The 14,813-nt window shown below is 36.7% G+C and overlaps 1 protein-coding gene across 1 annotated transcript; it reads right to left on the bottom strand.

Moving 5' to 3' along the window:
* Positions 1-342: 342 nt before the first annotated feature.
* Positions 343-14,078, bottom strand: LOC131851994 (ER membrane protein complex subunit 1). The gene is made up of 17 exons (XM_059202557.1): positions 13,933-14,078; positions 13,735-13,850; positions 12,352-12,483; positions 12,034-12,235; positions 11,102-11,420; positions 10,444-10,630; positions 9,371-9,487; positions 8,861-8,875; positions 6,885-7,054; positions 6,305-6,451; positions 5,503-5,670; positions 4,848-4,952; positions 4,267-4,486; positions 3,366-3,524; positions 2,550-2,726; positions 1,883-2,104; positions 343-1,021 (listed from the first exon to the last, which is right to left on the bottom strand). The coding sequence occupies exons 1-17, from the start codon at positions 14,073-14,075 to the stop codon at positions 861-863; spliced, it is 2,760 nt and encodes a 919-aa protein (XP_059058540.1). The 5' UTR covers positions 14,076-14,078; the 3' UTR covers positions 343-860.
* Between the last annotated feature and the right edge of the window lie 735 nt (positions 14,079-14,813).

Raw genomic sequence — 14,813 nt, 5'->3', positions numbered from 1 at the left:
ATAATTGGTGAAAAATTAGAAAGAGAAACAAGCTGGCGGCTCACCCGATGGTAAACGGTAAGCGTCGCCGACATGAACATCACGTTATCATGAGACACCGTGATACCACTCATGCGTTGCTATTCTAGAGGTCTAAGATGTCATGATGATGCCTCTTATCCTGTAATTTCATTTTTACAATTATTGCTGTCTTCTTTATATCAATACTAAATGAATGAGATAGACGAAATAGTTATATATAATATTGGGAACAAATCGTACAAAGTTATAATTTGATATTTTATATGTACTTGCTTCGGCAGTACATATACTAAAATTGGAACGATATTTTATATTATATATAGTAGTATAAAAGTCGCCTATAGAAATGTATACAAAAGCGACATCTCATCAGGGTCCTATAGCTTAAAATCGTTTGTAGGAATCATACTATGAATCGAATATATAATCGAGTATAAAATTGATTAGCAATTACTATCCTTAATTCAATATTTTTAAATAAAATAAATATTAAAAGGAACATAACTCAAAATAAAATACTTATAAATCAAAGAATTTAAGGTTTCTACGGATAAGGTCATCAAAGTGAATCATTAGGAGAAGATAACAAAGCGTAAAGAATAGAATTTCCTCTATTCTAACATATTTGATATGAAATTACTAGAGTGTCTGAGTATAATTAATAGTTTATACTTTTTTACTCTTCTAGACAGTATAGGCATGAGCGCATATTCACACAGCGCCATCTAGTCTCAAATTTATTAGCAGACGTTCCTGCAAACGAATTTAAGCCATACTACTCTCGTCTCACAGTCCAGATTGCCGGTATCGATTGCAAATCACTATATAGGATACAAACATCACTTCCAGGCCACCCTGAGCATTTTTCGTGACGCGAAGTACTTGGTGCTGTAAGTGGCCACCACGAGCGCCACCAGGACTATAGAGATGAGGTTGTAGTCGAAGTCATCTTTCAGGAGATCGAATGTTTTCGAAGGTGCCACTCGGGTGTAGAACAGATCTGCAATTATATAAGAAAAGATGTTGTAAAATGTGTATTTAAGAGGGTTATTGATAATTTATAAATTTTAATCGTGTCTACGGAAAATAATGCAATCACACACGATTGCGCGCGCTGGCTTTCTAAAGCATCGGGTGTGAAAGAACGTGTCGTGTAAAGGAACCGAATGCAGCGAGCAGTAGATGGAGAGCACGAGGCACACTCACCGAGGCCGGTGAGCAGCACGAGGCTGGTGGACTCGAGGCCGGCGGGCGCTGCGTGCAGCGCTCGTGGCCGCTGCAGCGAGCGGTTGTAGGAGAGCACGAGGCACACTCACCGAGGCCGGTGAGCAGCACGAGGCTGGTGGACTCGAGGCCGGCGGGCGCTGCGTGCAGCGCTCGTGGCCGCTGCAGCGAGCGGTTGTAGGAGAGCACGAGGCACGAGGCCGGTGAGCAGCACGAGGCTGGTGGACTCGAGGCCGGCGGGCGCTGCGTGCAGCGCTCGTGGCCGCTGCAGCGAGCGGTTGTAGATGAGAGCACGAGGCACACTCACCGAGGCCGGTGAGCAGCACGAGGCTGGTGGACTCGAGGCCGGCGGGCGCTGCGTGCAGCGCTCGTGGCCGCTGCAGCGAGCGGTTGTAGGAGAGCACGAGGCACACTCACCGAGGCCGGTGAGCAGCACGAGGCTGGTGGACTCGAGGCCGGCGGGCGCTGCGTGCAGCGCTCGTGGCCGCTGCAGCGAGCGGTTGTAGGAGAGCACGAGGCACACTCACCGAGGCCGGTGAGCAGCACGAGGCTGGTGGACTCGAGGCCGGCGGGCGCTGCGTGCAGCGCTCGTGGCCGCTGCAGCGAGCGGTTGTAGGAGAGCACGAGGCACACTCACCGAGGCCGGTGAGCAGCACGAGGCTGGTGGACTCGAGGCCGGCGGGCGCTGCGTGCAGCGCTCGTGGCCGCTGCAGCGAGCGGTTGTAGGAGAGCACGGCGTCGTGCGGCAGCGGCAGCTCGGGCAGGTAGGGGGGCAGGCCCTCGTCATCGGCGATGACCGACCTCCTCGCGGACACCGCCGCCCACGGAATCTCCACCACCGCGCCCGACGACAGCGCCACTGCGACACACCGCCAAACTCAGTACGAACGAGCCACTCCGTTCGAGTTTTCGACACTTTATTTGAGCAGAATTATAATTTATATCTACGAGTATATATGATACGATGTTCAAATATATTTATTGTTAATTGTTGCTTGCCCAATAAGGTGTAAATGTTGATACATGTGTTTATTGTAAATAGTGTAGTCACTGTTAGCAATAAAGATCTATTCTATTATATATATATCAAAATATACTAATCTATTGTACAAGGCAGATATATACAGATATAAAATGATGTGTCAACCACTCGGACAGTCAAGGCACTGAGAGACAATACTATAATTGTCAAATATTTCGATATGTCTTAACACCCCATAAATTATTTATTGAATACCTTGGCCTATATACGTTTTCCGAGTCTCCCTGGTGGGTCAATGTACGATGTATAGGTAGTAACTTACATAAAACGTGTATGTCTGCGAGCGATCTCTCAGTGACGGTGAAGGTGGCGGCGAGCGGCGCCGCGGGCAGGATGTAAGCTTGCCGCTGCACGCTGGGCGCTCGCTCGCACGTCAGCGAACTGAACGCCGCGCCCGCCGGTAACCAACGCTCCTTGCCCTCGTACAGTTCCATTGTAGCTGTATTATATATGTAATTGAAGGTCTTTGACATTCATTATTTGAAATTGGCCCGCATTTGCAGTAGATTTAAACGCCAGAATAACGCACGTCATTTTATGACGAAGTTTCAAGATGTATGTAACAGCGGTACGATCTATATACAGGATACGGATAGACAGATACGACATCATCTAGCGTCGGCGATACCATTTATTTGTCATCCCCTTAACTTGTAATTTCACTTTTTTTTTAATTATTTGTAATAACTATTGCAAAATGACGTATATCTGACTATGGTCCAAAAAAAACTATGATACAGTTATTGATAATTTATAAATCTTAAATGTGTTTTTTAACAATAAAAATTATGCAATAAATCTTAAAAATTTAAAAGTGAAATTACATGACACTCAATAAATCGTTAAATGCAATCACTCAAGTCTTCGCGCGCTGGCTTCCCCGCGCTTTTAATCGAGCGTGAAAGAACGTTTCCTATAAGGCAGCTATTCGTTCAAATTTGGCGTTTAAAATTTAACAAAAATACGTGTCTTGTAAACACAACTATTCACTCGAATTTTGGTGCGCTGGCTTTCCCATGCACTTCTTTGATCGTGTCGTGTAAAAGCAGTGGAGGATGAATCAAAGCAGTATAGTTACCGATCTCGTGTCGTCGATGCTTGTCGCTGTAGTAGACGTAGGCGGCGGCGTGTCCGGCCAGCAGCGCGGGCGCGGCGGGCGCGAGGCGGGCGCGGCGCGTGGTCTGCGCCGCCACCACGCCGCCCGACACGCCGTCCACCACCCACGCCACCACCACGTCTGCGGCACCACACCACCACACCACCACACCGATTACAACACGCGCCGATTTGAACGAACTCATGTACAGTAATTCTTATTTTGAAAATATTGTCAATTGATATAATTTACTTTAATCGTACTGCTATCGGCATCGCTAGATAGTTTATAGATAGGTTAATGGCTTTTGTTTACCTTTTCTATAAATTCTATGGAAACGGAATACAGTAGTTTAAAAAAAAATAATGAATACATGGCACAAAATACATATAACATAAAATTGTGTCAATAATTGTCTAATGAAAAAACAAAATAAACAGCAATTATTAATTCTTTTAAAAGACCTGTTTTAAATTCCCTCTTCATAGTTCATTTTTTTTTTTTAAGTTCATTTAAAACCTAATATCACAAACTAAAAGTCTATGTACTTATATAGAAATTTGTACATAGAGTTTAGTATGTTTTTGCGTGTAATTCATATTTGTCATGCCCTAAGTGATCGGTATGAGTTGAAAAACTCTTTGGATATTAATATATTTAAAGTTTATTTTTGTATTCTCTAATCAACTATAAAAAAAATCCATACATGTCACTTCACTGTACCTACCATTACCATTACAATATTTATCCCTTTATAAATAGTTTTAGTATATATTTCTACAACACGGCTAAAAAAGATCATCATGTATATTATTGAGAGAATTTACTACAAAATTGATAGGTAAATATAACAAATGTTCATGTATATAAATCAGAGGGGTACCTTTATGCACGGGGTCCGGTCCCTCAGCGAGGAACAGCACGAGGTTGGGGTTGAGGTACTTGTAGAGCACGCTGCGGTCCGCCAGCACGCTGCCCGCCGCCGCGCCCACCGCGCCCGCAGTCACCGCGCGCACCACGCGCACGCCGCCACCACCGCCACCACCGCCACCACCACCACCGCCGCCCAGCGACAGCGACCACGTCTGCTGCGCCACCACGCGCTGCGAGGGTGACAATGGTGAGTTTAAGGTACGCATTGAAAACGACGAAAACATCTCAATGTTACAAGTTTGTATATATATAAATTCTTACAATTCACACAGTGCCATCTAATCCCGGGCTAGGTCTCAAGAGTCATAATCTTAATATATGATTAATTTAGGGTAAATTAAAACTTCGAGTAAATCGCTTTTGGCCTGGTATTGTGTAAACATTTCATGGATCATATTGATCGTTATTAGTTTAAAGCCACAATCAGAGTAATACTATTGATCCATAGACATCCACAAGGGTTTAAACCTAGTCTCTGGAAATGATCATCATCCCAACTTGCAACTGTGCGAAAACTCGTGTCAGACTCACCACTCCATCATATCTGAGCGAGTATCCTTGCACCTTCGCTGTTTCTTTCTCAGCGACATACATGTACATGTCCTGTACCAGTGGCGCCGCTGACAGCGGTAAAACCTGTTAATAAAGATGTAGGATAATGAAAAGTTAAGCCAGGACCTGAATTGTAAATTGTTTCATGAAATAAACAAAAGTTGTGTAGAAGAAATCAATTTTAGTAATTAACACCTTTCATTATTTTACCTGTAAAGTGATTTTTATATAAATGAACACTTTGTGAATGTTTGGGCCATATAACTTGGTTGCTAGGATTTCTTAATTTGAAGTAATGGGCACAACATGGCCGATCTAGTCAGATTTTGTATACTGATAGTCAAGATCGATAGCTTGGCCACACCAGGGACCTTATTGTAGAAATCTGTAGTCAAAGTTACAGTTAACTTAATACATACTTTGACTTACAAACCTGTGTCATGATTATCTAGATATAGTTCAGAAACTTATACAATACTAGATATTCTGATTATAGATACTACATTTTTAGTATTGAGAGAGAGAGAGAGAGAGAGAGAGAGAGAGAGAGAGAGAGAGAGAGAGAGAGAGAGAGAGAGAGAGAGAGAGAGAGAGAGAGAGAGAGAGAGAGAGAGAGAGAGAGAGAGATACGTACCAGCACGTCGCGGTGTGAGTCGAGTAGTAATAGTGCGTGTAGCTTATCCGCGTCTGCACGTGGTAGCATTGCCACTTGTAGTAATGGGGCGTCCAAATGCAAGCGACTATCACCGACGCTAACACCGCGGATAGGGTTCAAATTAATGATTAGCCCATTACCGGTTTCCTGTAAATTATGTTACTTAATAAATGTTTGGAAGGATAGTACTTTCATTTAGTTAAACATGTATCTCTAGTTCACCCACAATACTCAAGTATACGTCGTATTTCATACCTCATGTTTACCCACTATAGTTAAACATGTCATATTATGTACGTCGTGTTCACCCACAATACTCAAGTATACGTCGTATTTCATACCTCATGTTTACCCACTATAGTTAAACATATGTCATATTACGTACTTCGTGTTTACCCACAGTACTCAAGTATACGTCGTATTTTATACCTCATGTTTACCCACTATAGTTAAACATATGTCATATTACGTACCTCGTGTTCACCCACAGTACTCAAGTATACGTCGTATTTTATACCTCATGTTTACCCACTATAGTTAAACATATGTCATATTACGTACCTCGTGTTCACCCACAGTACTCAAGTATACGTCGTATTTTATACCTCATGTTTACCCACTATAGTTAAACATATGTCATATTACGTACCTCGTGTTCACCCACAATACTCAAGTATACGTCATATTTCATACCTCATGTTTACTCACTATAGTTAAACATATGTCATCTTATGTACCTCGTGTTCACCCACAATAGACAAGTATACGTAGTATTAAGTACCTCGTGTTTGCCCACGATAGTGATGTAGGCGTCATGTGGCGGATGTCTGGCCGAGCGTCTGGTGAATATGAGGGCTCCGTCCGCGTCCAGCTGCGGCTCGTAGCGCCGCCACAGCAGCTCGCCCGACAGGTTGTCCATACCGAAAATCTGTACAACGATCACAAACTGTCACTTTAGTTGCCTCTACACGAACTCTCCTTCACGAGTAGATCGGTTTTCTCGAGAGAGAATACCGAGGTTTTCTCGTTCTCTTAGTGACGCTAAGCGTCACAAAAAAGACGCGTGCGCCGCCCGCTCGTACATTCCTTGGTGCTTCAATCGTGCGGTTAAATAATTATTAATTCTTATTGCAAAATGGCGGATAAAGACCATTGAACAAAGAAGTATTTAATTACTTAATCATTTAAACTTGCAATTTTTGTGTAAAAATAGTATCTATTAATATATGAAATTTGTCGATAGACTAACTTCATGCTCATCCTATCATCCTCCACTGATGCCCCGCTAGCGTATATCGTTAGCGTAGGCGGGTACTCTAATTTATTATCATCTATTAAAAAAGAACATAATCCAGCTTTACCTTGCCAACATCAGTGACGAGCACGATAATCTTGTGTAAGTTGAAGTAATCTCGGACGAGGGGCTCCGGGTCATTGCCCGCGGTCCTCTCGCCCTGCAGAGACTGCAGTAACGCCTGCAACTGCTGCAGTTGCGTGTGCAGTCGTCGGGAGAACGCCGCCCATATTGAACCTGCGCACGTGGCGAATGAAATTACAATGTAGTTAACAATTATGCGTGTTAGTTGATGAAATTAAAAAAATTACATATAGATTATAAATGGTAAGGGCATTGTTAGTAGCCAGGATGACGTCCTCGCGGTTCCCTCTAAAAACCGTAGTAAATTGGCATTTGCCAAGATGGGCTAACTGACCTGACTTCATTTTCAACATATCATTCTTCACAGGCGCCACACCAGCGTACACCGTTAGCGGGAAACCATTCCATTATAATAAAAAATAGATGTGCATGGCCTCCATACACAATGCAATAAAAGTAACGATCCGTTGTCTATTTTGAACTCAGTACAACATACCATTCATTTATTTTTATAACATAATTTTGTTGTATTGAGATCAGAAAATATCAAGAAGTATCCTCACAATTTAAAATACGATTTAGACATAGGATTTCGTCCTTCCAAGTAGTGCAATATAACAATTTAAGTCATAGTTAATATTTCACTAAAATTCTCAAGTCGATGTTATATTTGACCAACAGTCCGGCCCGGCTTCGCACGGGTATTTAACCAAATTATAAATTTGAATATATACAAACACACAAAAATATACACCCTGTGACATTGATGTCCTCTATAAAATTGAAGTACATCACAATACTCTATTATCTATAATTTCCGTACCGTACACGTAATAAGATTCTTTTTACATATTGAAGTTTTCATTTTCCTATTTCGGATTCCTAACATTTTTAAAATATTCTATTGCCTATTTTCATCAGGACAAAGTAAAATTGTTACCATAAATGTTTGTTCCATACCTATCACAGAATTGTTCAAATCAGAATAGTAGTTTCATTGCCCATTCAAAGAAAACATATAAAAATATGCAAAGAATAAAAATAATATTCTTCGTCTTTATAATATTAGTATAGAAGTACATATACATTGCATCAATGAAAACAGACTGTTGCCATGGCAATGACAATGATGATGGCAACCTTTTTGATAGTTTTTATGTTTTTTATATATATATTTGAATTTGATTTGAAACCAGCCTTAATACAGTCCTTCCGTAACATTGTGGTCCTTCGAGCCGGACACAATGTTACGGAAGGACTGTATTAAGGCTGGTTAAAAATGAGACACGTTCCTAGGTGAGGTAAAATAAGTGTAATCAGCTCGCTAGCAAACATATAAAGACAATGGCATAAGAAAACAAACGGTATATAAAAATAGAACGTCCAAATATAAAATTCAAATATATATAAAAAACTATCAAAAAAGTTGCCATTGGCAACACAGACTGTTAAAACTTTGTCCAAAATGGACATAAAATAAAATGTGAAAAATATGATTACAACAATATTTTTCAATTCTTGAATTTTAGTATCAGAAATACTGGAGATGTTTTAGATGTACCATTATTTTGCACTATCTAGGTAAAAAAGGTTATAGAACAACCACATAGAGGCTATTATTATATCAATTTCAAACAAACTGTCCAGTAGTTAACATACAAACATTATAATTTTTTTTTAATAAAAAAAAAACAATCATTATAATCCCACTCGGCACATTGAGGCAGTGTACCCAAGATACTGCCTGCATCACCTCTTTGAATGGCCATATTTTAAAAATACTATTATCTATTATATAATAATTGTTATACACTATATGTTTTAATTTTAGTATTAACATACACAATTGGTTCTCTACAGTGTTCCAGTTTACAACAAAAAAAAATTAACACAGTTAAATTTCACTATCAAAGCTTTAAAATATCACCATTGTGGCACATCAAATCTACTCATACTTACTGTACATCTTGGCAGCTAAAAACAAACACGAATATTAAATACATAATATTCAAACATTTTAATTTCTTATTATACTTATTATTATTTTATTTTCTCCCTTTTGTTCGATAATTAAATCTATTTCTTGCCTTGTAATGATTACTTTCAGCAATGAGGCCGCCTTTTCGTAATTATACATGTGTAATTTGTTATTATTTATATATTGTATATTGCAAATAATTCTATTTATCTATGTATCATATATCTTTTTTAATCTTATTTTCATATTTTATACATATATTTTCATAATTCATCCCTCAATACTAACTTACACACATATTGTTAACTGATTTCACAGCAGAGGACTTAGGTATTGCACACAGCTATTTTTATATATACTTAAATACATTCAAATATTATAAATAATTGGTCCCTAATGATAAAGATAAATTAATTAATACGGTCCTTCGACCGTAGTTTTTGCCTCACAGAAAATTAAAAAAGTGTACAGATTTTACAAAATATGCTCACCCTCTTTTTGATCGAACTCTGATTCAATTGCAGCGTCGAGATCCGATACGGGCAAATCGACAAATTCCACTGCCACAACATTTGCGAGCGCTTCCTCCCGAGTCCACAGTACACGGCCTGAAAATTAAAACATTAGCTGCATTTACATGTACGCTCTTTTACGCGGGAATCAGCTTCCAATCAGAAAATAATGTGCATGTAAATGTAGACAAAAAGAACGAGAATGACCGCGCGTGTCGCCAGTGAACGCAATAATACGTCCTTCAATCGTACGTGCTTTAGGGCCGTATATTTAATAATTAATTATCATTGCAAAATGACGGACCTCTAACTATGGAACAAAGACATAATTATAGAGTTAATGACAGTTTATAAATCTTAAAAAAGTGTTTGAAATTAAAAACTGTGGAATAAAAATATTTTTTTTTAAAGAAAGAGAAAAGACTCGATTCATATGTGCAAAAAGCGCAAAAGTAAACACAAAAAAATAGCTAAATCCGAACTCTACTTAATGCCTTATGACACCTCGTTTAGAGGCGTAACATATGTTCCAATATGGATGTCAACTTAAAAACCGTCATAATTTGTCACGAGTAGGGAAGGTTGTAACGTTTCCAGAAGCACTACTTTTAGCAGATTTAAACAAAATAGTATAAATCCATTAAGTATCTTACATATGTACTGCACAGCCCTATTAAAAAGTGATGACGAGCAGAAATTACACGCGCCAAGAATGAACGAGGTCACAATGTCACAATTTCAATATAGTAATTACTTAGACAATTGTTAATTGGAATATTGCTAATTTTATATTAAATCTATTAAACGTTGACTATGTTCTTGTAACGGTGTTTGCTATACGACTTCGGAGACATTGGTTCTAGAATTGAACTATGTCACTCGCATTTTTTTTATGTAGTTTCTAATTAATGTTTGCTGGATGCATATTGCTATGTTTAAGTTGTTATAATAATGAAATAAAAAATGGTTAGAATTTGTTGCACACTGAATTTAATAATGACTTAGTCATTTAGTTTTTTTTATTGGATACGAATACCGTAATTAGTATTTACCTCCTTGTTGCAACAGATGGGCGGCGTCATCCGCCCCGGTCACGAAGAATCTGCAGATGTTCTCCCTCGCTGATGAACACACCGCAGCCGATATCTCTGGCTCGGGTATGTGTAGATCCTTATCTGAATATTGGATTTCTCGTACCTCCTGGCCTGATGTTAGACTGTGAGCTGTTAAGAAGAATCCCTGCGAAGAAACCAAAGAATTATATTAGAATATTTCACATCTGTTATCATAACAGATGTGAAATTTTCAGCCCACCCACAACCATCATTCATAACAGTGTTATGTATGATGGTTGTGTGTTGTATGATGGTTATGGGTGGGCACCCATAACCATCATATCGGGTTCATTTAATATACCAGTGTGTTACCAACTAGATTGTTTGATTAATTCTAATCTTATTTTATTTTAATTTTAGTTTTATTTTTTATTTTTAATTTTAAATGTAATATTGTAATTATTTATTATTATTTAGGTATTAATAAATGATGAAATTCATTAAGTTTTAATTTGATTTTAATTGTAAAATATGAATGAAATTAAAATCAAATGAGAATATCAATAAAAACGTTTTTAAATTAATTAAAATAGAAGAAAAAAATAAGACAGGAACTGCTGTGTGTGGAAATAAGTAAACAATTATATATATTGACCTTTAGTTCATCACTCCAACTCTGCACAAGTATTGGACCACTGGAACTGTCAATTATACTTGCGCTAGCTGACTGATCCCCAAGTGCAGTTTCCAGAAGTTTTAAGTCATTATTCTTTATAATCACTATTTTCTTGTCATTGATAATAAATCCTGGTGAGATGCTGTTACCGTCTAATGGTCTAAGAGTCACATCTCCTGCATTGGGAACGTACAGTGACAGTGGTTTGCTTATCAGTTGAATTGCATTAGATGTGACGTCGAGTGAATGTATGAGCTCTTTTCCTATGCATGTGTAATATGGTGCTGTCAGAATGCATCTGTAAAAAGGTTGAAAATGCTTTGCTTTATATTATAAACTATACATGGGACTACTTCTATATATTAGATTCTTGTCACACAGTGTTTGTAACAAAACTCCTTTGAAATAGCTTAACTGTTCTTTATGAAATTTTGCGTGTATATGCAGTAGGTCAAAGAATTGATGTAAACAACTTTTCTTATGCCTAAGTCTTAGGGCTATGAAAAGTTATATATAGTTTCCGAGTTTATGTTATAGGGACTGAACAATTGATAGAAATACTTAAATAGATTTCTTTTGTAAATACATACATAAAAATATCCCTCAACAATTCACACAGCACTATCTAGTTCCAAGGTAAATAGAGCTTGTGAAATAGGTAAGTACTAGATAACTGATATAAATGCTTAGATACATTTTCTTTTGTAAATATGTACATAATATACTTAGAAAACACCCAGACCAACACAAACAATCATGTTCATGAATAGAAATGTTAACAAAATGTGTGTTAACCCTAGACAGCAAATAGCCATAATTGCTCTCTAAATAAATCTAATCTCTAAAAATAATTATAGTGTTAATTATTTTCTATATATTTTTAAATTATGATAAAATGATAAATTTCTCACCCATCATTGGTCCATACAGCTGGTAACTTAGATGTGGCCCCTCTGTTATGTCCTGTCACTAAGTTGTACATGGTGACTTCAATGTGGGAGCCATAGATTGGCAACATGTGAACTAATACATTATACTCTTGCACCCACCACTCCGAGAAGTCAGCATGATCGTCATTCTGGAGGGTCAGTGACCATTCCCATATAAGGACACCTGAAACAGTATTATCAGTTAACTATATAATAAATTAAAACAATAATAAAATGGCAAAAATCTTGAATAGATTAAAAATAATATAAGTTTGTCTAATATATCATAATTATATTCACCTGTAGCTGGATCCCATCCTCTGACGAGATATGGGTTCGCTCCTGTTACAGTTACCACCCTCTTTGACACATGGAGAAGCTGGATGTTGCCTGTAGAAGCACTCTCCAGCACATGCCTCCATACCACTTGACCTGCCAAACATTTTAATTAATAATCACTTCTTTTTCATATAAACTTCCAATAATACAAATGTTGATATGATAAGTACTTTAATTGCTGATTCTTTACAAAAACACAAAATTATGTGTAACTTTGCCATCATACTATACACAAGTGGCAGTCGGCTCCGTTCAGGTATTGTCTGTGTCCTCCGATGTGCCCGCACTTCCACCTGCTGTTATTCTGATGTATAAGCTATATTATTATAAAGTTTAATTATAATCCATAAGTATTAGTAACAAATCATCCACCCATTCATTGACACTCACAAACTTCAGCATTCATAAAATTAGGAAGAAATATTTGTAAAACCATTATGGAATATTAGAAATGTTTACAGTATATGTTTTTATAATTCTAATAACAAATTGATTTAGATTAATCCAATCCAATTCCAATAATAATTAGTTATTCACTGTTTGAAGAGTTATATATGAGTATAGAAGCTTTTAAAGGCATTTTTGAATTTATGATGCATTAGGGTGTATTTCACTGTTTATAAACCTGACAACAAAAATAATTCATCTTTATGGACCCATTAATACTTAGTTATCTACAGTATGAAGTAGTATATGAATATAAAGGCTTTTTTAGGCTAAAATTCTTAGGAATTATACCACACTTTATACCTTAATAGGTGAATGTATGGTATTGAAATATAATATTTAAACAATATACTTAAACAATCACACTTGCGGTATGTACATAAAATCAGAGATAAGTACTAAAAATGTAAAACAAACACCATTAAAATTATAACAATAGCTACAGTATGTGATAAAATGCTAAAAGTAAATGGTGTAATAGTAGATATGATGTTTTACATAAACAAAGTATTGTAATTAATTCTTGGTTCAAAATAAACTCATATAGGTGCAATTAGATGCAAACTATTGTGAGTTGCTCTCCAGAAAGCTGTCCATAACATGGATTCACCATAATTGATTAGCTCAAGCCAATGGTGAAATCTGTTATCATAAAGATTAAAAAAAAGATATGCAATTTATTCTTAGATTATAATCTGTGACCTATCATGATCAAATATTCCATTATACAAGAAATAAATGTAATCACTGACAAAACACGCTATAGTACTAAAATATAACACAATATCTTGGTTTTTCACTAATCCTTAAATAAATGTGCAGCGTAATATTACCCCAAATGTGTGTAAACAAACCGCTATATAAATTAGAAGCGGATATAGTAATAAAATCAATTACCTGTCTTTAAGTTCAAAGCGGCCAAAACATTCTCTTCGGTGGCGACTATTATTTTCTTAGCTGTTGAGACTGTGTCGAACTCTGAAAATTTTATTCTTCCTACATAACTTTGACGCCTGAAAAGGTTAATTTCATTAAAAATTCATCAAGTTTAACCCACCGATGACAAGTATATTATAACCTATTACAAATTATTACCAATCGAATTTTCCTATTTGATCCTCATATATACATACAGAAAGGTTTATTAAACTAAAGAACACTATAAAGAAGTTTAAACTGTTCAAAAATTTTAATAAACCCAAAAAATTGGGTTTAAATTTATTTGACAAGAGCCCCATAGCTGATTGACTGAAAATTTTAGGGTTACCCTATTGGTGAAATGAATACTTCTATGACGTGTCCATTTATTTATTATTATCCTACTATGTGGTTACTACTATATTAAATGTAATTTAATACTTAAGGTCGTAAGTCTATTTTATTAAATGTTGTAGATGGGTACCGATGTGTCAATAAATTATTTAACTTAAGGGTATTTTCGAGTAATCTTCATTATATATAAGTTTTGATAATTTAAAGATTATTCTAAATGTAGCCATTTAATTAATTAAGTATGTAAAGTATAATATATATTTACTAACTATTATGTAAAAAAGATATAAAATTTCATGTCATATCCAAATCTAAGATATTTTAAATTCGGCTTTAAATTCAAATGCTTTTTTTTTTAACAACTACCAGCTCACATTTTGTATCTTGTTAATACTGCAAGACTGAAAATTAGGTTACAATGTTTTCCGAAATAGATTATAAAATACTGAGATATCATTAATTGCATTATTCGCAACTTATTACATTTTATAAACAGTAACGAACGGAACGCATAAACAAATGTAGCCTGATAAAAAAAAGGAAATATGTTAGTAGTTTTAATTTTTAGTTCATATTGATTTTGTGTCACAGAACAAATATTTCTATTAATTTGTGTACAGTTATAATGATTCTTCGTACATATTTCTCCGAATTTATTAGTAGTGTTGTAATATTGAAGTGTTCCTCCAAATTGAGGGAAAGTA

The sequence above is a fragment of the Achroia grisella genome, unplaced genomic scaffold (assembly GCF_030625045.1).
Source record: "Achroia grisella isolate CSIRO2021 unplaced genomic scaffold, CSIRO_AGI_Agris_v1 utg821, whole genome shotgun sequence".
Lineage (NCBI taxonomy): Eukaryota > Metazoa > Arthropoda > Insecta > Lepidoptera > Pyralidae > Achroia > Achroia grisella.
This window is presented reverse-complemented; position numbering and strand designations above follow the sequence as displayed.